The sequence below is a fragment of the Hyaena hyaena genome, unplaced genomic scaffold (assembly GCF_003009895.1).
Source record: "Hyaena hyaena isolate Hyena2069 unplaced genomic scaffold, ASM300989v1 scaffold_377, whole genome shotgun sequence".
In the NCBI taxonomy this organism is placed as follows: Eukaryota; Metazoa; Chordata; class Mammalia; order Carnivora; family Hyaenidae; genus Hyaena; species Hyaena hyaena.
Window position 1 is genome coordinate 190182 of NW_024081010.1, and position 26886 is coordinate 217067.

At 43.1% G+C, this 26886-nt stretch overlaps 1 protein-coding gene across 1 annotated transcript in view; it reads right to left on the bottom strand.

Moving 5' to 3' along the window:
* WWC2 (WW and C2 domain containing 2) overlaps positions 1 to 26886 on the bottom strand; it is a 202420-nt gene that overhangs the window by 16235 nt on the left and 159299 nt on the right. The window contains exons 16-21 of the mRNA XM_039250692.1: positions 25723 to 25887; positions 13402 to 13532; positions 11095 to 11293; positions 9676 to 9840; positions 8372 to 8464; positions 5632 to 5874 (exon numbers count right to left, since the gene is read on the bottom strand). Coding sequence (XP_039106623.1) covers positions 5632 to 5874; positions 8372 to 8464; positions 9676 to 9840; positions 11095 to 11293; positions 13402 to 13532; positions 25723 to 25887 — 996 coding nt within the window. The remainder of the gene's footprint in view (positions 1 to 5631; positions 5875 to 8371; positions 8465 to 9675; positions 9841 to 11094; positions 11294 to 13401; positions 13533 to 25722; positions 25888 to 26886) is intronic.

The following is a 26886-nucleotide window of genomic DNA, read 5'->3' on the forward strand; positions in this document are numbered from 1 at the left end:
GCTCTCAGGCAGGCGCAGAGATGGGAGCTCCCACCAGTGTCCGGCCAGCACCCACTTCGGCCAGCGCTCACAACGGGGACCGTCGAAATGCTGATAATTGGGAGACGGGAGGGGAAACTACCCCCCTCGTCACACAAGTGGCTGCCTGAATGACCGAGCTGTGACAGAGGTCACTTACGAGGGAATTAATTTAGTTCAATTTGGTATCACGTCTGGGAAATCTGCCGGACACTCCTAGGATTACTTGTGCCAGGAAGGACGGTAAGAGAGGCTGATATGATGGGTCTGAAGCAGGATCTCAAACCGTGGAAGGGTGAACAGGCCACATTCTCCGTATCACTGCCGTTACCTTCCTAGACTGTGGCTGTGACCGTTATGCGGGATGCTGGGCTCAGAGCAGCAAAAAGCCCTGTTTCAGAACTGTCTCTCCAAACTGCTGAGGCTCACGCACAGAGTGGCGTCTTCCGTAAGCCCCTGGCTTGGACCTGATAACAGCCCTGGACTCTTGCCCTCCTGGAATTTGGTCCCAGGGCTGCTGAAGCAGAGCCTGGACTAAGATGTCCACACCACGGCCGTGCTTACCCTGAGGGTGGGGTCTAGGCCTCACGTGGCCAAGGTACCCTGAGGCCACCTTCCGTTTCTCATCTCTCTGTCTATGCTCTATTTACCCATCCACCAGCAAGTCCAGGGGCAATTGTGCGTCTAGCAGCAGTTAAGGCACAAGCAAAATTCTAAACAGGATAAAATCTTGGCTGGTAAGCAAGACCAACAGGCTTTAATGAGGCAGAGGAGACTTTTGCCAAGGTCAGATGGGACATCCACTCTGGTGGCCTGGTGTTGGGGGGTTTACGCGGGAGCTTACCCGCTAGGCCAGAGGCACTCAGGAGAGAAAAGACTTGTGTCAAAGAGGTGTTTCTCTTTTGCAGGCAATGGTTCTGCCCAGTGCCCCAGGAAACCCCTCCTGGGATTTTCTGCAGCTGAGAACGGACATACTTTCTTCACGGGCTCATTAAAGGCCAGATCATTAAAATGAACACATGTGCACCAAATGTCAACTGTTACTTGAGTTCAGGTTTTTAGAGGCTCAGCAATACGCCTAGGTTGGCCCTGAAGATGTCCGCAGTTGCTGGCTTCTACAGCCCTCACAGTTTCCATCTACTTGTGCTAAGGATTTCTTTAATGAGGAAGGAAAGCAAGAGTCACCCTAAAACCTGCAAACCTCGAGTCCTCTATTAACACCAGTAAAAGTCTAGAATTCTATATGATGAAAGATTTAAAAAGCTCACTTAGAAACAGTGCATTTACGATACTTTTATCCCTGGAAGGATGCTGCTTCCTGTCTCTTCCCATCAGGATTAGATGGCTCAGATGTCACCCAAGCTCCTCTCCTATTTTGTGGAAAATGGCCTCCCACGCTAGCCCATGTCGCACACACATCTCTACCACAGGCTTCCCAAAGAAACCTCCTCTAGAGAAGCCTTTGGTGGCTCCCCATCACAGCATTCAAGGCCACTCTTTGACATTTTTCTTCCATTAATTTTATCAACTTCCATGTGATGCATGTAGGCATTCTGCTTGGAATGACCTTGAATCTGTGGAACATTTTAGGGAGAACTGACTATATCCACAGTAATAACTCCCCCTCTGGATCAGGGATGTCAAACTCTGGCCTGCATCTGTTTTTGTAAAGTTTTCTTGGAACTCAGTGAGGCCATTTATGGACATCTTGTATGTGGCGACTTTTGTGGTGCATGGCAGAGGTGAGAGGTACTGATCAGACCCTCGGGCCGAAATATTTCCTCTCGGGCCCTTTACAGGAAAAGTTTGCGGACCTCTGTTCTACATGAATGGGGAATACTTCTCCATGAATTTAGGATTTTTTCCTTATACTTTCCTCATAAGGCTATTTAGTGCTCCCTATAATATAATGCAAATTTTTGTTTAATTTGTTCCTTGATACTTGATCTTCTTTGATGCTGTGGTAAAAAAATATCTTAATTAAATCTTCTAGTTGTTTCTGGTCAGTGTAAGCAATGCAACAGACTCTCCTAGTTACACATCTTGTTAAACTCTCTTCTTCCTCGGAGTAGCTTGCAAATCTTTAATGTACACAATCCTGCTGTGTCTTCCAGGATGACAGCTTTATCGCCTCCTTTTCAGTCTTTCTGCTTCTACTTTTTTCTTGTCTTACGTTGGTTAGAATTTCCAATCCAATGTTGAGCAGAAGAGTGTTGAATGCCTGCGTCTGACTTTAACAGGAATGGTTCCAATGTCTGTCTGTTTAGGACCTTATTTCCTTTTGGTTACTCTCTATGGAGTTAAAGAAGTCCTGTCTTCCTAACTTGCCAGGAGTTTTAAACATGAATGAGTACTGACGATGTCAATATATTTCCTTGATCTACTGAGTTGATCCAATGGTTTTTCTCCTTTATCTATTGAGGGGATTCATTGTACTAACAGATTTTTCAAATGTTAAAAAATCCTTGCACAATTCAGCATGGTCAAAATGTAGTTTCTTTTTAAAAAAAGTTTTTTTCTAACATTTTTATTTATTTATGAGAGGGAAAGAAAGAGCAGAAGCTGGGGAGAGGCAGAGAGAGAGGGAGGCCCAGAATCCGAAGCAGGCTCCAGGCTTTGAGCTGTCAGCACACAGCCCGATGCACGGCTCGAACCCATGAACCACGAGATCATGATCTGAACCAACGTCTGATGCCTAACCAAATGGACCACCCAGCTGCCCCCAAACTGAATACCTTTTAAATATATTGTTGGATTATATTTACTAATATTGTATTTAGGATTTCTGCATCTATACTTATGGGTGAAATTGGCATATGATTTTCCTTTTTGACAATATCTTTGTCTGGTTTTGGTATTGGGGATGTTGGTCACATAGCATGAGTTGTAGAGCGTTCTTTCTTTTTCTAGCGTCTGGAAGAGTTTACATAAAATTGAGATAATCTGTTCTTTGGAAGTTTGGTGGAACTTGTCTACAGAACATCTAGACCGATGTTTTCATTGTGGATAGATTTTTAATCACTGCTTTCATTTCTTTAAGAGGGATAGGACTTTCAATCTTTCCTCCCCTTTTCATCACTTTTTCATAAGTTACGTTTTCCTTGATATTTGTCCAAATTGTGGGCCTTTATCTTTGGTATTATTCAATTTATCTTTTTATATCTCAAATTTATCTGTAATTCTATCCCTCCTTCCTTTTATAGTTTTCTTTATGTGTATCTCCTCTTTATTGATCTTGCCAGAGCTTTGTCTATTTTTGTTTCTTTATTTTAGTTTTTTTCAAATAACCAACTACTTGCTGTATTGAGCTTTTCTCTACATACTGGAGATCAGAAAGCAGTCAAAACAAACTAAAATAGCAAGCAATTCATGCACGACTTTAGCAATATGATATGAAGTATAAAAAGTCCCAAAGTTGGGGCGCCTGGGTGGCTTAGTCGGTTGAGCGTCCGACTTTCGCTTAGGTCATGATCTCGTGGTTCGTGGGTTCGAGCCCCGCATCGGGCTCTGTGCTGACTGCCAGCTCAGAGCCTGGAGCCTGTTTTGGAGTCTGTGTCTCCCTCTCTCTCTGACCCTCCCCTGCTCGTGCTGTCTCTCTCTCTCTCTCTCCTAGAAATAAAAATATTAAAAAAAAAAGTCCCAAAGTCTTTATAATTATTGATACCCAAGGATCTAGAATTTCATACAGTGACAAATAAAAAACAAACAACAACCGACCAAAAGGTGCAAAGTTCTGTTTAAATCTGTAGTCGTAAAACTCTAATCCAGCTTTAAGAGCCTTTGACCCCTAGGAGTCTAAAGTCTGTGACGCTTCTCTACGCTATTAAAGTTGGTCAACGTTAACCAAGACTTTGAAATGATTGCTAATGGTGAACTGAAAGACTCAAGAGAATAAAAGCAATGGTCATCATTAAGGTGACAAACTTAAGAGCTGGGGATTTCAGCTTTCAACGCGATTTTCCAGCATGCAAAGAGACGGCCAGGCTGCAGTGCTGCTCTCGTGCGGGCTCGTGAGCTGCCTACTGCAGGTTCCCGCGCCTGCTGGCCTCGGCACCCACTGTGAGTGAAGTCCCACTACTCACCTTCAAGGCCACTTTGCTACTTCCGCCATGAGACCTCTCCTGATCTCACCATAAAGTGATTTCTCTTGAGGACCTGGTGTATCTGGCTCATCTCCTCTACTCCGTAAGCTCTTGGAGGGCACGACAGTGTCTAGTCAGCCCCGTAGTCTCCAAAGTACCAAACATAAGTCCTACAAGTCAACTCCCTACTGAACGGATACTTACTGATATTCTCTTGTATGCCAAGGTTTTGGTCTATCGGGTGGGACATAATACAGATATGTGTTATGTTTTGTTGCCAAAACTTTCTTTAAAGATATTGGGATCAGTTTGATCCCTAAAATTCATTACGTTTCTGAGTTACATCCAGGATTAGTAGTGCTAGTCGATTAAATGACTCAGTTTCCCCATAGTATCACATGCTCGTGACCAAACAACAACTCTGGGCCAAAAAAGGGAAGTGTGTATTATGGACAAGATTTTCTATTAGCTTAAGAAAGTTTCTAATCTATTTCAGATTTCCATCCAAAACAATTGAAAGAGAATAATGTTTTGGCATTTGCAATATTTCAGCTATGTGGGAAGTTGTATTTGTATATGGCATATGGCTGTAGACACACTGTCCTGTTGTCCAAATAAACCGGGGTGCCTGGGTGGCTCAGTTGGTTGGACGTCCGACTTCGGCTCAGGTCATGATCTCACGGTTCATGGGTTCGAGCCCCGTGTCGGGCTCTGTGCTGACAGACAGCTCAGAGCCTGGAGCCTGTTTCAGACTCTGTATCTCCCTCTCTCTCTGACCCTCCCCTGCTCATGCTGTCTCTCTCTCAGAAATAAATAAAACATTAAAAAGAATTTAAAAAAACACCCCACAAAATTTCTGTGTCCAAATAAACCTTAGAGAATAAGCCAACAAACCAGGCTCCAAACAATTTTGGTTGCAGGTAGGTGGCAGGACAATAGAGATGTTCCCTTAACAATGCCCTAGTTTTTCATTGGTGACCCACCTTACTTTGTATGGTTACCTGTGTGGTGAGAGGCAAGGGAGAATGCCAGTAGGGGAAGTCTGATTTTTTTTGAGGGAAACAAAGACTGTGAAAATGCTGAAGCCTGCAAATTAACCAGGCATTTACAGTTGAGGTGGTTAATGGGTCCTAAAGAGCTATTCAGAAGACTCAAATGAAATCTGTCACTGATGTGAAAAGTTCTGCTGTGTTTATCCCCCGCCCTGTGTTGAGACGGAGAAAACCGAGGAGAAAGTGCCCTCCCCTCCTCCCCTCGCTGCGGAGCTCCTGGCCGGCAGGTGGCTGTGGGGTGGGGGGAGTGGTGGGGACCTGCTGCCTGTATGGGGGGGGGCGCGGGGGGACAGTGTCACTCTCTTAGCAATATCCCAGGTTTAAAAAAAAACCCTACGACAATGGGAAAAAAGAGTTTCAAGTTCCAGGAAAGGGACCCGCAGACTCTGTCACAGGGAGGGGCGAGCTGGGGCCCTGGGGCAGGCGGGCTTTAGGGCCCGCGCTTCCCGCCCCTCGGGCCGGCGGGACCGGGACCCCACCTGCTTCTCGGCTTGCTTCAGGAGCTTCTGGAAGCGCTCATCCTCCAGCACGCCCGGCGGAAGGTCGGTCTCCCCCTGAGCCTTCAGCTCCTCCAGCTTCTGCCGCAGGCCCCTCAGCGCCTGCAGCTCGTCGTTGAGGCGGCTCTGCCGGGTCAGGGACGCCTGCAGGTCCAGCTCCAGGTCCAGCGACGTGCGCGCCGGCCGCTCCTGCGCCGCTCTTCTCAGGACGGGCTGGCACACCGTCTGCAGAGTCAGGAAACCAAAGAGCGAAACACCCCTGTCATCCTGGTAGTCGTTACCTACTCGGTGTCCCCCTCCGGCCCCCCGCACGTTTCCGTGCTCCCAGGAAGGGAGGTGCAGGCGGCCAAGGACAGGTGGTGGCGGGATGTGCCCCGCGGGCAGCGGCCTGTCAGGGCCAGGGTGATGTGTGCACGTTTCTGTCCCCTGCTAGTGGACGGCAAAGATTCAGAGGTGGCGGCGGCGTCAGCTTGGGTCCTGAGTGAAGACAACATGGGCAGAGCCTTTAGCCAGCCCGCAATGAACAAGCCGCTAAGGAGGAAATAAACCTTTATTGGTTTAAGCCACGAAGATCTTGTAAGGCTGTTGCCGTATTTACCACGCAAAGCCTGCCCTCTGTGCAAAGCAAATCCAGGAAACTCCTGCTCCCCCCATTTCAGGACCCAACACAGCCGCACCCCCACTGCTCACTCCTTTGGCGTCACTTCTGGAAGCGCCAGCCAGAATGCAGCTGGTCGGTGCGGCCGAGGGTCTGAGCCCCTCCTCTCATCGGTATGCTCAGATCCCAACTCCTTCCTCGACTTCCCATCATCTAATAGCCACTTCCACCAGGGAATCAATGGTGCTCTTCCTGGGGCCAATCTTATCCATTTATCAAGAAATAATCATTGAATATATATGAATAAATGGGGGTGGGGAGCTGGCTGTAGGCCACACACCAGGGAGAAAAGACCCCGTCCTCAACCTTGAAGGCAATCAGTAGTGAGAGGCGGAGTAGCGTCTTTTGTGCCCCAGGAAGTCAGGGAAGGGAGAGAGCACTCAGGGCTGGTCACGCTTGCTTGAGGGAAGGAAGTCAGAAGAGGCTGGGAAGGTTGCATAAGCAGAGAGGAACAAGGAGGGTATTTTTTTGCCCAGACCATTGGCAGCGGGAATGGAAAATAAGAGTAAAAACTGGTACTATTTGATACGAGAGAGGCAGGACTCAAATTTGAGAAGTACTCAGGCTTGGAGGTCTGGACAAGAGTCATGCTGGTGACAGAGGGCAGAGGGAGGCCGGCTGTCGTGCTTCCGGAATCAGGGCCCTCGCCCAGGGCTGGAGAGCTCGTGCCCTCTCCTCCTGGTCCAACACATACTGCTGTGACATTCTTGAACATTCCATAATACTCTTCTTAGGGTCCCTGTATTCAACCTCTGCTCTAACAAACTTATTACACAGCAGGATCACCTAGACACACACTCACTTTGACTGTATTACTTGTTTCTCAGAAAAAGAAATCCTTCTTAGTGGTTATGCGTGCACGTGCAGTGCTGTGCTGGCTGATGTTTAACAAGCGGCTCTGGGTGGGGCCACAGGTGGAGAAAAAAAGCACAGGTTTGGGACGTCTGGGTGGCTCAGTCGGGTGAGCATCCAACTCTGGATTTTGGCTCAGGTCATGATCCCAGGGTCATGGGATTGAGTCCCACATCGGGCTCCAGGCTGGCAGCACGAAGCCTGCTTGGGTTCCTCTGTTCATGCTTGTGCAGGCGCACATGCACTCTCTCTCTCTCAAAAAAAGGAAAAAGCATGGGTTTGTAAGAGTTTGCTGATTTCTGTGGTGTAAATACTCCTGCCATCACTGTTCTCATGCTGTTGTCACGATGTCACTGTGCTGGCACAGTGTCCAGGGGTGAAGGCCGCAGACCACCCCCATCAAGTCTTTAGCTTCCCCCAAGCAGACGAGCACAGTCCCTTCTGGCTTCCCCTGGCACCTTCCCGGTCCCGTGTTCCTCCTGAACGCGTCCCGAAGGCTGGAGAGCCCGGTGTCAGGGCCTGCCTCGCTCAACACACATGGCGCTCCGTCCTCACTTAAGCCCCACGTCTGAACTCAAATACAAGGGCTTCATAAATTATTACTAAATAAACTATGAGCAGGCAGATAACGTTCCGCCAGTATTTCAGCTGTGAGTAAGCAGGAATTGTTGCAGTGCGTGAACAGTCCAGCCTATTCATGTGTTTAAGATGCTCTCTCTGACTCACCCTTTCAGGCTTGGCCACAGCCCGGGCGCCGGGTGGGCTGGGGCTCTCCCACCTACGCTCAGCTTAACCTTCGAAGAACACCTGTTGTTAGTTACGGAAACTGTGCACTCCTGTCCCAGAACATTGGCGCTTCCGAAAAGGTACCGGGTGTTACGCTAGTCCCACAATTGCTCCAGAGCCAGAGGCGGTGTGGGGACCTCGCAGGCACCGCACCAGCGCACTCGGCGAGCCCCTCTCCAGCGACACTGCAGAGACAGCGTCCTGGCCTCGCTATCGCGGGATCCAGACCCACGCTGAGCGGCTGCTCCGCAGCACACGCTCTCTCCAGCTCCAGAACCAGCACGACACCTGTGTCTCCCGGGAAGCACAGCCTCGCTCAGTGGCCCCAGAGCGCGCAGTGATCACGCTCAGGACTTCTGGTATTGGTGCCCCATGATCGGTGGCTCTGGGTTGGAGACCCTGAGAGGTTGTGGAAGGAATACGTACCCTTTTGACCCTCAAGCTGCGACGTTCGGTGGAGTTTCTCACAAACAGGGATTTTTTAGCCAGGGTTGAGCTGTCACTGTCACTTCGATTCAACTGGCAACAAAGGAAAGAAAAGAAAATCACTGCATAACAGGGTGCTAGTGGTTTAGGATCGAGAAGCTCATCAGATAAAGCAGGTGGTGATTACAGGAGTTTGTTTCTTTAAGAAAATCCTCCCTAAACAAGTTCTTCTCTGTTCTGTGCTTTCCTTCAACAACTACGTTTTCTTACATATAATTTCAACAGCTGCCTTTTGGTGGCAGTTATCAGAACTCATGTGCTAAGATAATTATACGTACTTGGAAAGAAAAGTATCCCTTGTATTTGTAGCTAATTTGCAATATTCATTTAGTAGGGCCTATATAATAAACAGAGCTCAAGGTCAGATTTCAGTCACAGTTTAGAACAACCTAGAATGCTCTTGACCCGGACAGCCTGTACTTACTCCTTTACCTGCTTTGGGTCTCTGCTGAAATGGCACCTCAAGGAAGCCTGCTTTGAACCCTACTTTTAAACTTGAGACCCTTGTTTTCACCATTTCTGATCCCCTTTAACTTGCTCCACTGTTTTTCAGAGAATCGGTCCCCACCTACGACGCATCACAGTTTGTTCATCATGATAACTATTTGGCTCAACACACAAGGATGTAAGCTGTGTGAGGGCAGGGCAGTGTCTGGAAACACGCTTACCAGCAGATGCTTCATAAACACAGTTGTTGAACTGAGTGAGTAAATTTAGAATTTTGAGTATTTTCTAACCCATCTAATAATATATTAATCTATATTGCTATCAATAATGACTTCTGGAAGTAGAACTTGGCAAAGTGAAGCAAAGCCCCCCATATCCTCTACAGAGGCATAGGTGTGACTCAGTGTCTAGAGGCAGTATTAAAATACGATTTTTGTTCTAGAACCTAATTTTGGTTCTGCAGGATTAATGTGGCTCGAGGCCTGTATGACATATGGCAGATATATTTAAGTTTCAAGTCATCTGAAGTTTCTAAATACACACTGAAGTACAAACATACCAGCAGCCAGGCCTTTATTCACTTACTTGCCAAATAAATGGCTTAGAGTTAACGAGGCAGGAGATTTAAGACAAGGTGAAACACAACCCAAACTGAAAAGACCCACAAGAGTGTGACATTTCGTGTGCATTTTACGGCACTCCCACCCATTCGTGTTTGCGGCAGGCGGGGGCGTCCCTGGTGGTCGGCGGGCCACTGGCCGGCAGGGGGCAGGGGTGCAGGGCTGCGTCCCGCTTACCCTGCAGATGTACTGGCTCCGCTCCCCCGGGGAGAAGGTCTGTGAGCGCACGATCACGCTGCTCCGCACGAAGGGGCGCTGCTGGGTGCTCAGGCCGCCGCGGTCCTTGGGGCGAACTGCCACCCTGGCGTCACCAGCCTCCTCGGTGTTGGTCTCTTTATCGACCTAGAACGGAAGTCAGGACCCATCAGGCGCGGACGGATGTGGATACATTTCTGCTCCTTTCTTCCACCTCCAAAGGCAACAGCCGATCTCCCCGCAGAGCCTCATTCTGCGCCTGGGCCGCTTCTGAGAGAAGCGCGTGGCGTTACTCCCTGCGGGAACCCGGGGAGGTGGCTTTCTGCTGAGAAGTGACCCGCGGAGGGCAGGACAGTGTCACCCACAAATGGAGGTGCCCCCCAGCACCTTTGACCTACACACGGAAGCCTCTGACTTACACAGGGTAAATGTGGTTCTGTGAAGGACCTTGTTTAGGGACACTTCGACACAAACACGGTTCAACATTCGGACTCGTGGTTTTGTTTGGTTTCTTCAGAATAACGGTACAAGTAACTACATATAAGAAAATGAAAACGTACCACAAGGCTGTAGGCTTACACAGAGTATGCAATTACACATATATGGCAATAGCAACTGCTGTGAGGCTGAGTTTGGGTTTTTACTGTATCTCTGGAAGTGTAACAAAAAATAAAATTTAAGTAACAACAGAAGTTTCTCAGAGCACTAACTCTATAGGCACCGGCAGATGTTTACTGTCGATCTCAGGTGCATAAAAGGGCTTGAAACCTGCCTCGTGCTGGTCTGCTCCTTTACTGAAGGAAGCCTTGCGTCAGGGCACAGTATTACTTTCCTCAGAAATAAAGGATTGGAATTTTCTAGACTCCATCATCAACATCCCAAGCACCCTCCAAGCCTGCAAATGATTTCCTCCCTCTGGGGACGCGCTCTCCACCAACATGCATCTCCTTTAACTGGCGAAGTGCTGCTGACTGACTTGGCCGGCACCACCCGTCCACCGAGCCACCTGCCACGTTCCAGAGCGGGCTCCGGCCAGCGCACCACATCACCGAGATGCACTTTAACTGTCTACTTCGTGGAAGTAAACTCACAACACTTACAAAACGTAACACGATGAAGTAGCTATCCTGGCGGCATCCAGGAAATTCTGGAAATGCTTTTTATAAATACTCCCGGGGCGTGTACAGAGATCTACACAGCACTATTCACCTTCTTACACAAAATTTAAGTCAAGAACGAAGACGGGGCCCATGCAAACATCTGAAAGCCTCCTTCCACAAGCGCCTGCCGTGAGCAGCTCCGGCACAAACCCTGGGACGGAGTCACACGCAAGGAGACACACGTGGTCTGCGTGCCACCACTGGACCTCAACCTGGGGGGAGCGTGGCTGCAAGTACCTACCAGGGTGGACGGCCCACCGGGCGGGCGGCGCCCACGCTCTTCAGCGCCGCCGTCCTGTCTCCTGCCCACGTCCTCCTCCACATCGGGCGCACTGAGGCGCGAGCACAGGTCTCCTGCACGACGACCCCCCTTGGGCAACTTCATGTTGGCCTCTTCTTCAGACGCGATTTCATCAGAGGCCTCTCGCAGCATTGTCAGCCTACGGTGAGATGGAGCAAAACCAGACGCCCCTTAGGTCTGGCAGGTGCGCTCGTGAGCAGGGCCTCCTGGGGCAGACCCCGCTACCCCCACAAGGAATGAGACTCACGCAACGATTCAAGCCATTTCGTGGCTCGAACTGCTACATGCAAAATAAAATCAGCATCTGACCCTCCAGCAATATGCGGCCAAAGCACCATAATTTGGTAGGGAAAAGTTAAATTAATGGAATTTGACCTCATTCCTAGATATTAAAATACAAATTTTCTGAAAATCACGTATAACATTTAACCCCACCATTTAAAAGCACTGACACTATAATATAACTTGATATCAGTTGTTTACTTGTTATAAAGTTAATCCTACAACAGAACGGAGTGGCTCTGCTAAAAATGAACAAGGACAGAAGTATTGAAAATATCCACCATTGGGGCATCATGCAACTCCTTATCTTGGGGTTGTAAGTTTGAGCCCCACCTTGGGTGTAGAGGTTGCTTAAAAAGAAAATCTTTATAAAAAAACAACTGTGCTTACAGTCTAGCAGGGGTAAAACCCTGTGTGAAGGGAGCTTTACTCCTGAAATAACAAGAATCCTAAGGTCATGTGACCTTGTCTCTAATGAAAGCCACCACAGGGGCTCAGGGGGCAAGCGGGCTCCAGAATGCACATACGGGTTTACGTTCCATATAAAACACACGGGCAGGAAAGTGAGGGTGCCAGTGAGCCTTAGAGTATCTCATGCCCTGTTGAGTTTCATGTCCTTAGAGCAGTAATGTTTTTGCCACTGGTAACTGAAAGGCGGGCTGTAGCTGTGATGGGTAATGCTCTGACGGATGGACACGCACCCCTTACTAGCCAGCTAGTTATGAGATGAGCACAGGGAAGCTAGCAGTGGACTCTGCGAGCTCTGAATTCCTTTATGCTGCACACAGAGTGTATTCTTGGAAATGTATATGAAACAAATTGTGTTTTACATACATAAAGGTTTAGTATTGAAAAATATGATGGACCTTATAATCACTCTCATATTTATTTTTTTTTGCAGTGCGCTGATTGTAATCACTGTAAAACAGGGCCTCTGGTAAGAACAAAGTATGTCTGTACCTTTTTGTGTCACTGGAGTAAGCTGTCCTTCCACATGTGCAAGATTTTGTTACTTATGACATATCTTGTCAGTCTTAGTTTGTAACAAGTTTTATACAGATGCACAAAACTGCGTGCTATATATGTATATGCATATGTGTTAATGGTATAAGCAACTATATATACATTAAAATTAGTCCAAATAACTTTACATCTATACTTTGAAAACTGATGCAAATTTGTTTTCAGGGAAAACAGTGAAACCAGGAAAGGCGGTTCTTTATACATAGCTATAATAACTTTTTTTCCCCCCAAAGGAGGGGGGAATGGATAATTAGGTGGAAACAGGAGAAGAAGGTGGAAGTGGTAACAAATAGAAAGTGAGCACTCAGAACCTGTTTTCCAGATGCGTGCTTTGACTTATCTGAACCTAAAAGATACAGAGGTATTTCTGGTGATTTAAAAAAAAAAAAGAAAGTTTTTAAAGTTATTCATGCATTGACAATGAACTACCACACCTTTGAAAACAGGTAGATGATGATGATGACAATGATGATGATCTTAGAGAGAGAGAGAAAGACAGAGAGCAGGAGAGGGGCAGAGGGAAAGAGAGAGAATCCCAAGCAGGCTCCAGGCTCAGCGCAGAGCCTGATGCAGGGCTCAATAGAAGGACCTTGAGAGCAGGACCTGAGCCGAGATCCAGTCACAGGCTCAACTGACTAAGCCACCCGGGTGCCCCTCAAAACCAGCAGCTGAGACGGAGAACTTTAAAAAGCCCAAGAGAGGGAGTCAGAACCCATGGAGGCAGGACAGAGAAAGCCCTTCCTGTGTTAACTCTAACTGGCTCTCAATTTCACTGTTACCTTCAAGGCTCAAACGACCAAAGAGGGTCTTTCCTTTAGAGGCAGCTCCCTGCCACGACACTGCTCTGCAGAATTCCAGGAGGATCTGAACCCATAAGGGTTTCCCTGCAACACACACCCCCTCTTTGCATTCCCGAAGAGCAAGAGAAAGCAGCGTTTTTACCAGTCTCCATCTGGGCCCCTTTGCTCGTCTTCCTGTCCTGGCTCCTCCTCCTCCTCCTCCTCCTGCGCCAGCTCCTGCTCCACCGCCAACAGCTCGGCTGACGTTCGTGCCAAGAGGGCTGACACAGCGTCCTGGACAACAGAGGCATCCGGGCGGCAATTAGCGTCACATGTTGTGAGAGCAGATTTAAACACTCATCAGCTGGGGACTGACGCCAGCTGTGAACAAGAAGGTGGCACCCGACCCCGTGCTCCCGCTAAGAACACACAGGAGAGCGACTGAAATAAAACAGAAGGCGACAAACAAACCTCCTGTGGTTTTACAGCCACGAAGGGCAACGCAGGCGATCAGGACCAGAGGCCAAGGTCCCAGGGAGAGGAGACACACAGGGAGGTGAAGCGACATCACTGCCACTCCCTCCCCTTGGGGGCGTGTGTCCGTTCTAGCGGCTGAGGTGCACAGGCTGGAACTGTGGCTGCCCAGAACACAGGCGCGACCGACAGGACGTGAAGGGGGGAATGGAGTGGAAGGCACCCAGTGCGGTCCGCACACTGAAGGGGAAGGGGAGTCCAGCGCTCTGCACCACGGTCTTGTTGCGGTATTCCCCATTCCTCAGCTGCAGACCTGACAGCAAGAGGTGGGAAACTAGGCAAAACCCAGCTGCAGGGAGGCTAAAACAGTAGGCAGATACTTCAGTTTCTTCACGGTCCTAGGGAGAGAAAAATTGGAATTCAGGTCTGCCAAGTGACTCCGGTGATCAGCCCATACTGTAATCTGTCTTCTGGAAGAATACAAAACCCTCTCCGGAGGAAAATATCAGCCAGAGCCTCTACAGTCGTTCACACATAATATCCAGCATCCGTTGGAAACCAAGAACAACAACAGATAAGATAAAAGAGGCAATCGACAGGTGGTCCATACACTACCATTATTTAGAGAAGGAATTTAAGTTTTTACAATTAATGTGTTCAAGAAAACTGATGAAATGATGGAGAATCTCACTAGTGTAAACACAAATCCACACCAGCATGTCAGAGTGGAATTGGTGAAAATCCAAAGAAGAGAGAAAATCTTATAAACAGTGAAAAAAAAAGATGCATTACTTTTTAAGCATCAACTATTCTCCAGCAGCTCAGTAGAATCAGTGGAAGCCAGATGACAACAAAATGGTATCTGTAATGTGTCCAGAGAATTAACTTCCCACCTAGAATTCTGAATAGGCAGGAAAGAAATCCTTTTCAAGTGGAAATAAAGACACTGATACATATGCACTAAAAGAAATCCTAAAGGGAGTTCTTCAAGCAGAAGGAAAATGACCCAAATGGAAATGCGCTAATGCAGAGAGACATGAAATTCACCAGGAAGGGTAAAGATGTGGCGAAATCTAAACGAATACTGATGTCAATGGGACAATAACATCTTGTGGGATGTTACAGAACTAAAACACAAGACCAATAATTTCGCAGAAGGAGAAAAGGGAATAAATGGTGTTAAAGTCTTTTGAAATTCTTGTACTGTCTGGGAAAAAGGTAAAAGCATTAATTTAAGGTACTTCTAATAAGACAAGAATGTATGCTATAATCACTAGGGACATAGCAAAAAATAAAAGACTGTATTACTTCTAACAGAAGGGAAAATGAAATTTTCCTGTCCTAAAAAAAAATCAAAGAGTAAGACAGTATGTTCAAACCCAAATATATCACTAATAAGATTAAATGTAAAAGAACTAAATATTTCAGTTAAAAGGTAAGGATTTTAAGACTGGATAATAAACCCAAGCCAACTATATCCTGCTAACAAGTGAAACACTTTAAATGTAAGAATTAAAAAAGACTGAAAGTAAAAGGATAGAAAAAGATAAACCATGAAAACAGTAACCAAAAAAGTATAGATACAGCTTTATGGATACTAGACAAAACAGATTTTAAAACAAGGGGTATTAATACAGATAAAGAGGGATATTTTCTAACAACAAAAGGGCCAGCTGAACAGAAAGATTCATCCATGAATAAAAACACAGACGTCAGAAAGCAAAGGCTAACAAACTAAAAGGAGAAACAGCCATCTATAATCCTAAATTGGAGGATTTTAACAAATCTCTCAATAACTGGTAAAATAAGCAAATTGAAAAATCAGTAACTACAGAAGATTTGAAAGACAAAAATTAACAAACGTGACCTGTAGAATACATTCTCTTAATAACACACAAAAAGTTTACCAAAACTGACCACATACTACACCATAAAGCAAATTCCAATATTCTATATGACTGAGTAGTGAATAGTCTGTTCTCTGAAAACAGTGAAGTACAGCTAGAAATCAACAATAAAAAGAAAATTAGAAAGCCCCGCTGTTTAGGAATTAAGTAAATACATTTCTAAAAAAACCACATAGATAAAAAAGAAATTATAATGAAAATTAACAACTATTTTAAATTCAATGATATTTTGATTATATCATATTATCAAACTTGTGAAAAGCAGGCAAGAAGAATTTTTAAGCCCTAAATACATAAATTGGAAAGGAAGGTTTCTGAACAATTATCTATCTCAAGAAGTAAAAAAAAAAAAAGTACAACAAATTAAACCTAATTGAAGTAGAAGGACATAATAAAGAAAAGAGCAGAATTAATAAAATAGAAAACACATATATAAATAGAGAAAAAAAATCAACAAGGCCAACATTCAAAGATGTTTCTTTGACTAAAAGAAAACATTGACAAGGCCTTAGCAAGAGTGAGAAAAAAAAGAAGAAATGGTACAAATTTACCAATGTGAGAAACAAAACAGAAATACAGGAAAGTCCTTGTATATATGAAAAATAAGAGGGTATCTTGGATAACTTTGCTAAAATTATGATAATTTAGGTAAAATAAACAAATCTTGTAGAAAATGCTACTTACTAAAATAAATGCAATACAGAAAGCTGGAATAGTCCTGTATCTTTTTTTTTTTTTTTTTTTAGTTTATTTATTTATTTTGACAGAGAGAGAAAGTGTGAGTCAGGGAGCAGCCGCAGCAGAGACAGACAGAGAGAGAGAGAGAGAGAGAGAGAGAGAGAGAGAATCCCAAACAGTCTCCGAATTGTCAGCACCGAGCCCAACGTGGGGCTCAAAATCACGAACCACGAGATCATGACCTGAGCCGAAGCTGGACGTTTAACTGACTGGGTCACCCAGGCGCCCCTGGAATAGTCCTGTATCTAATAAAGAAATGGAATTGATAATAAAAAATAGCCCACCAGCCCCTTTCAACTGGGATTCTATGAGAATTAAGCCCCAGTGCCCTCCAGCATCCATTATGTTAAAGCAAAACAAAACATAACATCTAGAACGGTGTGAGTTATGTGCTATCCTTGGGAGAAATAAGAAAATAGTCACCAAAACATGTTTCAGTAAATGTTTACCTCTTGCAGAGCCTTGGTTGTGGAAGGCTGATTCTCACAAAGAAAATCACAGGCTGGGCTGGTGAATTCTCCTGGGAATTCTCCCAACTATTTAAGGAAGATATGATGCCCACCTTACAAAACCTTCTGCAGGAACTAAACAAGGAATACTTTCTAATTTACCTTATGAAGCCTCGTAAATCTTGAGGTCAAAAACGACATCACAAAAAAGGAAAATTAAAGACTAATCTCTATCATGAACATAAATGAAAATCAACCCAAACACAAAGTCAAGAAATCAAATCCAGCAACATATATAAAAACACATATAAAATACATCACAATGAAGTCTGTTTTATTCCAAGAATCCAAGGTGGCTTAACATTCAAAAGTTAATCAATGTATAATTCAGCACACTAAGAGAATAAAAGAGAACAACTGTGTAATCAATTTAAGAGTTAAGTAAACAGTAAAAATGTTTGAGAAAATTCAATATCCATGCATAATAAAAGTCTTAGCAAACTAGAATGAGCACGAAACTTCTTTAATCTGATAGTTATTATCTACACATAGTCTCAGAAAAATCATTTTACATGACGAATTATTGAAAGCTTTCACTTCGAAAAAAGTATAGTATTTTCTACAAAGGTAGACAACTAAGCCAACAGAATAGAACGGAATATCCAAGAACAGACTCCAACGTGCACAGGTCATTAGATTATGACAAAGATGATATTGCAATGAAGTTGGGAAAGGAAGTCTTTTCAACAAACGATACCGGGCCAATGGGTTACCACATGGATAAAAAGAAATCTTGATCTCTACCCTCATACCTTACACAAAAATTAATTTCAGATGAATTGCAGATCTAAATGTGAAAAGTGAACCAATAAAAACTTTTATAAGACAAGACAGGAAACCATCTATCTTCATGACCCTGGGGTGGGCAAACAGTTCTTAAACAGCAAAGGAAGCAATAAGCATACAGGGAACAAATGATAAGTAAGACTACATTAAACCTGAGTACTTCCATTCACCAAAAGACAACATGAAGAAAATGAAAAGGCAAGCCACAGAATGAGAAAAGATACTTGCAATAGACATATTTGGCAAAACACTCAAATCTAAAATTACAAACTGCTACCAGCCTATTAAAAAAAAAGAGAGCGAATCCAACAGAAAAATGGGCAAAATCTTTGACATTTCACAAAAGGGGGTATCCATTTAGCCATTAAATATTATAATAGGGCAAATGCAAAAAACACCAGAGAGTAGTATACTCCTACCACAATGGCTAAAATGAAAGAAGATAAAGACATGTACAAGATGCTAACAGCAGCACTACTCAGAATAGCCTCCAAATTAGAAACTCAAATGTCCATCAATAGCAGAATGGATATGTAAACTGTGATAAAATAATACAATGAAATATTATACAACAGTGAGCACAAATGAACTACAATTACACAAAATAACAGACGACTCTCGCAAACATAATGCTGGGTACGAGATGCCAGACACAACAGAACATATACTGAATGATTCCATTATATAAAGTTCAAAGACAGAAGTCGGATAGAGATTACCGAGGGGGAGGGGGGTAAGGACGACAGCGGGCACGAAGCAGGGCTCTGGGGTGCTGGGAATGCACTGTACCTTGGTGTGGGTGGCAGCTACACAGGTGTACCTGCTTTGTGAAAATTCATCGGAAAGTTCATATGAGATTGGCCCACTTTGCTGTAAATCTCTCCATCACTCACCTCCACAAAAGAAAGGAGTTAAAGTGAGAGTAGAATATGATAAAACGTGTAATACAAATGCATATATATGCATATAACAACACTACGAGCAAATGAGACCTAACAAACACCTATAGAAAATTCACCCAACAAGAGCGGAATACGCATTCTTCTCAAGCGCACATGGAACATTCTCTGGGAATGGCAGCACGTGCTAGGCCATAAGACAAACCTCAAGAGACCTAAAAGGACTGAAATCATACAAAGTATATTCTTTGGCCACACTGTAATGGAATTAGAAATCAATAACAGAAGGAAACAAAAAGAAATAACAAAGATGTGGAAATTAACACATTCCTAAATAACCAATGAATCAAAGAAGTCACGAGGAAAATTAGAAAATATTTAAGAGCCGAATGAAAATTAAAACATACTAAAGTCTGTAAGATGCTGCTACAGCAGTGCTCAGCAAGAAATTTACAGCTACAAGAGCCTATGTTAAGACAGAAGAAAGATCTCAAATCTATAACCTAACCTTCCACCTGGAGAAAATAGAAAAAGAGTGAAAAGTACACCTAAAACAATCAGAAGGAAGGAAATAATAAAGACCGGGGTAGAAGTTCACAAAATAATGAACAGAGAAATATTAAAGAAGATCAATGAAACCAAAGTCAATTCTTTGAAAAGATTCAAAAAAAGTAAAAACCTTTAGGCAGACTGACCAAAGTTCTAATTACTGAAATCAGGAATGAAAGAGGGAATATCACTATCAACTTTATAGATACAAATGAATTTTAAGGGTTACTAGAAACAACCATCTGCTAACAAGCTGGATAAATTAGATAAAGTGAACACATTCCAGAAAGACACAAACCACTCAAAGCGATATTATAACAAAATTCTGAGTAGACTTAGAACAAGAGATTGAATTAGTAAACAAAACACTTCCCACAAAGTCCAAACTCAGAGGGCTTCACTGCCAAATTCTACCAAACATTTAAAGAAGAATTCATACCAATTCTTCTCAAATGATAGATGAGGAGGGAACACTTCCTAACTCATTCCCTGAGGCCAGAATTACACTGATGTTGAAACTAGACAAGTTATGAGAAGAAAACTACAAATACAGATGTAAGATGTAAAAAAGTTCTCTCAACAAAATACAAGAAAACTGAATCTAATATCATATGAAAAGGATTATATACCATGACCAAGTGGGATTTATCCTGGAACAAGAAGTTGGTTTGACATCTAAAATCAATAAAGTGTATGAACAGAATAAAGGACAAAAGCCATGTCATCTCAATAGATACAAAAGAAAAGCACTGGTTAAAACCAACAGCCTTTATGATAAAACACTCAACAAACTAAGAAAAGGATTTTCCTCAACAAAATAAAAGGCAACTACAACAACTAGAGCAAAACTCATATGTAATGGTGAAAGACTAAAAGCTTCCCTGTAAGATCACATACACGACAAAGATGTCTGTTCTCATCATTTCTTTCAATATCATATTGCAAGTTCAAGCCAGGATGAAGAGGCAAGAAAAAGAAGTTAAAAGCAATTGGAAAGAAAGAAGTAAAACCAACTCTGTTTGCAGAAGACATGAAAAGACAGGAAATTCTAAAAAATCCATGAAAAAACTACTAGACCTAATAAACCAGTTAAGTAAGGTTATAGGATGCAAGATAATCTGAAAATGATTATCTGAAATGATAACCTGAAAATGAAATTAAGAAAATATTTCTATTTACAATAGCATCAAAAAGAATAAAATTAATAAAAGAAGTATAAACTTCAGCTGCGAAAACTAGAAAATATTTTTCAAAGAGGTTAATAAAGACCTAAATAAATGGGAAGGTATCTCATATCCATGGATAAGAAGTTAAAACTGTTAAGATGACAATACCCCCCCACCCCCACTGATGTATTGACTCAATGCAATCTATCTAAAAATCCTAGTTGCCTTTTTTTTTTTTGCAGAAATTGACAAACTGATACTAACTTCATATGGAAATGCAAGGATCATGAATAAGACAAACCATCCTACAAAAGAAAAACAAAGTTGGATGACTCACACGTTCTGATTTCAAAATAACTATAAAGCTATAGTGATCACGGAAGTGTGGTGCTGGCATAAATACAGACATACAGATTAGTGGACTAGAACTCAGAGTCCAGAAATATAAACAATCACACTTACAGTAAACTGATTTTTAGCAAGGGTGCCAAGATAATTCAGTGGGGAAAGACCAGTGTTTTCAATAAGTGGTACTGGGGACAACCCCATACCCACAGTACAAGAAAATGAAGTTGGACCCACTCCTGACATCACACACAACAACTCAAATGGAATGGAGACCTAAAAATAAGACTAAACTGTAAACCATTCGTAAGAAAACACAGACATAAATCTTTGTGATGTTTGGTTAGACAAAGCCTTCTTAGATATGACACCAACAACACAAGCAATAAAAGAAAGAAACAGACAATCTGGATCTTTATCAAACTTTAAAATTTTGTACTTCAAACAAAATCATCAAGAAAATGAAGGAGCGTCTGAGTGGCTCAGTCAGTTAGGCACTTGACTTCGACTCAGGTCGTGATCTCATGGTTCATGAATCCGAGCCTCACACTGGGCTCTAGGCTGTCAGCGTAGGATTCCCTCTCTCTCTTTCTCCCTCTCTCCCTCTCTCTCTGCTCCTTGTTCTCTTGCTCCCTCTCTCAAAAATTAATTAATTGATTTTTAAAAAATGAAAAGAAACCCAAAGCATGAGAGAAAATACTTATAAGTCATTTACTGGATAAGGGATTTGTGTCAAGAGTATACAAGGAATTCTTATCACTCAACAATAAAATAATAAAGAGGTAATAAAATGATAAATAATTTAAAACAAAGAGAAAGGATCTGAATAGACAGCCCACACAAAAAAAATTTTCTTAAATATACCAATGGCCCAGAATTACCTTGATTCCAAAACCAGACAAAGACCCGATTAAAAAGGAGAACTACAGACCAATTTCCCTGATGAACATGGATGCAAAAATTCTCAACAAAATACTACCAAACTGGGGGGATGTCTATTCTCACCACAGATATTCAACACAGTGTTGGAAGTCCTAGCCTCAGCAATAAGACAACAAAAAGAAATAAAAGGCATTCAAACTGGCAAGGAGGAAGTTAAACTTTCACTCTTCACGAATGACATGACACTCTACATGGAAAACCCAAAGGACTCCACCAAAAAACTGCTAGAACTGATCCATGAACTCAGCAAAGGTGCAGGATATAAAATCAAAGTACAGAAATTGGTTGTATTTCTATACACCCATGAAGCAACAGAAAGAGAGATAAAGCAAGGAATTGATCCCATTTACAATTGCACTAAAACCATAAAATACCAAGGAATAAACCTAACCAAAGAGGTAAAAGATCTACACTGAAAACTATAGAAATCTTATGAAAGAAATGGAAAAACATTCCATGCTCACGAATTGGAAGAAGAAATATTGTTAAAATGTTGATACTATCCAATGCAATCCCTATCAAAATAACACCAGCATTCTTTACAGAGATAGAACACACAATTCTAAAATTTGTATGGAACTGAGAAAGATCCTGAATAGCCAAAGTAATGTTGAAAAAGGAAACCAGAACTGGAGGCATTATAATTCTGGACTTCAAGCTGTATTACAAAGCTATAGCCATCAAGACAGTATGGCACTGGCACAAAAACAGGTGCATAGATCAACGGAACAGAATAAAGAACCCAGAAATGGACCCACAAATGTAGGGCCAACTAATCTTTGACAAAGAAAAGAAGTATCCAATGGGAAAAAGTCTCTTCAGCAAATGGTATTGGGAAAATGGGGCAGTGACATTCAGAAGAATGAACCTGGACCACTTTCTTATATTATACACACAAATAAACTCAAAATGGATAGAAGACCTAAATTTAAGAAAGGAAACCATCAAAATCCTAGGGGAGAAAACAGGCAACAACCTCTTTGACCTTGGCTGCAGCGACTTCTTACTTGACATGTCTTGGGAGGAAAGGGAAATAAAAGCTTTCTGCACAGCAAACAATGAGCAAAACTAAAAGGCAAATGATGGAATGGGAAAAGAAGATATCTGCAAATGACATACTAGATAAAGGGTTAGTATCCAAAATCTATAAAGAACTTACCAACTCAACACCCCAAAACCAAATAATCTAGTGAAGAAATGGGCAAAAGACATGAACAGACACTTTTCCAAAGAAGACATCCAAATGGCTAACAGACACATGAAAAAATGCTCAACATCACTCACCATCAGGGAAATACAAATCAAAATCACAATGAGAACCACCTCATACCTGTCCGAATGGCTAAAATTAACAACTCAGGAAACAACAGATGTTGTTTAGGACGTGGTGGGAATGCACTGTTGGTGGGAATGCTAACTACTGTTGCCACTCTGGAAAACAGTATGGAAGTTCTTCAAAAAATTAAAAATAGAGCTACGCTATAATCTAGCAATTGCGCACTACTCGGTATTTATCCAAAGGATACAAAGATGCTGCTTTGAAGAGGGACATGCACCCTGATGTTTACAGCAGCACTGACAACAGCCAAAGTATGGAAAGATCCCAAATGTCCATCGACTGACGAGTGGGTAAAGAAAATGCGGCATGTGTGTGTGTGTGTGTGTATATGTGTGTGTGTGTGTGTGTGTGTGTGTGTGTGTGTGAATACTACTCAGTGATCAAAAAGAATGAAATCGTGCCATTTGCAACAATGTGGATGGAACTAGAGTGTATTATGCTAAGTGAAATAAGTCAGTCAGAGAAAGACAAATATATGATTTCACTAATATGTGGAATTTAAGATACAAAACAGATGCACATGGGGAAGGGAAGCAAAAATAAGATAAAAAGAGATGGGGGAAAACCATAAGAGAATCTTATATATAGAAAACAAATTGAGGGTTGCTGGTGGGGGGTTGGGCTAAATGGGTGATGGGTATTAAGGAGGGCACTTGTTGGGATGAGCACTGGGTGTTATATGTAAGTGATGAATCACTAAATTCTACTCCTGAAATCATTATCACACTATATGTTAACTAACTTGGATTTAAAGAAAAGAAAAAAACCTATACTAATAGCCAATAAGTCCATGAAAATATGCTCGGTATCATTAGTCATTAGGGACAGAAATCAAAACCACAATGAGAACTCACTTCATACCACACTAGCATGGCTAAAATCAGACCACCAATTTGTGGTAAAAGTGAGGGGAAATGGGGCACCTGGGTGGCTCAGTTGGTTAAGTGTCCAACTTCGGCTCAGGTCATGATTTCATGGGTCATGACTTTGAGCCCCGTGTTGGGCTCTGTGCTGACAGCTCAGAGCCTGGAGCCTGCTTTGGATTCTGTGTCTCCCTCTCTCTCTGCCCCTCCCCTGCTCATACTCTGTCTCTCTCTCAAAAATAAATAATAAACGCTAAAAAAAAAATGTAAGGGCGTGGGGACACAGGAACCCTCCCACACTGCTGGTGAAACTGTAAAATGCTGCAGCAGCTTTGGAAGACAGCTTGTCAGTTCCTCACAATATTAAAACACAAGAGCTACTATGTGACCTAGCCATTCCACTCTTGGTCTATACACCAGAGAGAAATGAAAACATATATCCACACAAACCTTCATACAAATGTTCACAGCAGCAGTATTAATAACAGTCAAAAGGCAGAAATAGCCAAAGGGGCGCCTGGGTGGCTCAGTCAGTTAAGTGTCTGACTTCAGTTCATGATCTCACAGTTGGTGAGTTTGAGCCCCACATCGGGCTCTGTGCTGACAGCTCAGAGCCTGGAGCCTGCTTCCGATTCTGTGTCTCCCTCTCCTGGCTTGTGCTCTCTTTCTGTTTCTCAAAAAATGAATAAACGTTAAAAAAAATTTTTTTAAGCAGAAACAGCCCATGATGAATAGATAGATAAAAGGAGGTATATCCACATAATGGAGTCTTATTTGGAAATAAAATAATTCCATGCTGGAATATGGATGTACCCTGAAAATAGGATGCTGAGGGCAAGAGGGAGTCACAAAAGAACAAATATTGCATTATTCCATTCATCTCAAATATCCGCAATGAGCAAATGTACAGAGACAGAAAGAGGAGGGGCTGGCCTGGGTAAGTGGGGTTAGGGAGAAAGGGGAGTGACCGCTAACGGGCACGGGGCTTCGTTGAGGGATGACGGCAACGTTCTAATGTCAGACTGTGGCGCTGGAGGCCCAACTCCGTGAATATACTAACAGCCACTGAATTGTGTGCTTCAGACGGGTGAACTGCACGTTGTACGTGGAGGAGCCGTGTGGTATGTGAGTCACACTGCGTCAAGTTGTTAGAAGTTTCCCCACAGTGTGACAATTACACGAGCGCTCTCAAAGGTGGAAGTCATACTCCGTCATCCCACGGGCCTGACTCCATGCCGGCCCTGAGCCTGGGCATGGGTGCGAGCTCTACCAGCATGTTTGTGTCCCCTTTGCCACCCACCACCACGTCTACTCTGGCTCCCTGCACATAGTCGATGATCAATAATTATCTGACTTCCACCTTAGTAAACTCTTTCCTCATAGATAATCGAAAATAAACTTGAACTTGGTAACGATGTTCACAAATGCCAAGTCGGTGATGAATGGCCTCCCCAAATACCCTTCTGTACATTTTCTGAAATGTTGGAAGTATGGCTGTTGGTTACACAAAAACCTTTTTAATGGAAAACTATTTATGGATATTGATGCTACAGAGAGAAACTAAGTCACTCTTTGGCCTTAATAATTTAACATCTGCAAATTACCAGAGTTCTAAATGTATACTCTGACAGGGGAATCACAGATGCGCACACAACCGCACGAAAGTATAAATTTAAGTCAAAAGGCCTTTCGTGGTCACCTAAACCAAAGAAGACTCCGCATCAGTTTATTTTGACAGAAGAAAGTGTGAGCACAAATGAGCAATTCCTTTAGAAACCATACTTGAAAGAAAGCTGGAAATGATCTTTCTTTCTGGCTTTGTCGTTGGTGAGAAGCCGGGAGGAGGGTGAGCTGCCTGAGGAGGAGAAAAGGTTATGTGAACGCGCGCAGGAGTAAGCGGGCACCACAGCCACTCCCCACGATTTCATTCAGTCATAATATTAGCCTCTTCTCCAAGTGTGACTCACCAGGTCGATAGGATCGATTAACGGCTGGTCTGGTTGAAATACGGAATCCTCATTTTCTTCATCATTCTTTTTGCAAGACATTTGTTTAGAAGGAAGCAAGTTATACCACAGAGTGAAAATCTCATTGGAAAACGGTAAATCGGCCAGGCTGATCTGAGTTCCAGCCTATGTGAAGTGAAGGGGGAGGGGGAGAAAAGAAGAGAGACAATAAAATGTTTACATTCATATTTGCTTCCTCTCATATAATTAAGATTATTGGGCAGGCTTGTGGTAGGATTTAACACTTGATCTTAGCCAAAAGGCCGAGAAGTGACTTGTGGTAGGATTTTTAAAATGCAATACTCATGTTCTACGGCACTGGGGAATTTTTTTTTTTTAACTTGAAAATGTCTTATATTTTTAGGTGCAACTAAATAAGAAAGAATCCCAATCTAGAAGCCAGGACTAAGATTATTTTGTGAATACTGTTTTGCCAAAGTCTAATGACAAAGCATGCAACTTTCTGTACATGTGGAATTATTTTTAAGTGAAAAGACAAAAAATGACAATTAAAAGAGTAAGCAACTGAGCAGAAACCAGAATACCTCTTACAATACGCTGCAAGGGTCGTTTGATTATTACTCACAAAACCCCATTGTCACTGTAAAGTTCAAAAACATAAAAACTCTATCGTGGTTCTTAAATGAGAGATCAGAAAGCAAAATTTTAATTTGGTTAAGTTAGTAGAATGTCAAAAAAAGCATTTATATTCCAGCAAATCACACAGATGAGCCAGAATCTAACTGAACTCTACCGTTTCTCTTAAAAGGCTATCAATGAACATAATTACTAATCTCACAGAGCTCCCGACCTACACGCGGATTGCGGTGCGCCTTTCTGACAGCCTCGTGAGTCTGTCTGTTAGCCTTGCTTCTTTTTTTTATTCTCAGGTAGTATTATCAAATACCGTTTTCATATAAAGAAAAGGAAATGCTTATAAGAAATCTGTCAACCTTTTAAACTCTGTTCATCACGAAGTGTGTTTTCAGGTTTCCTGCAGGACCACAGCGGAGGGGCAACGGGAAAGCCAGGCTGCCGCTGATCACACGGCTCACCCCTAGGTGCTCCTGTCTGACCCCCCTGCGTGACCTTCCTGGTCTGTGATGGGTTTCTGGTTACGACGTG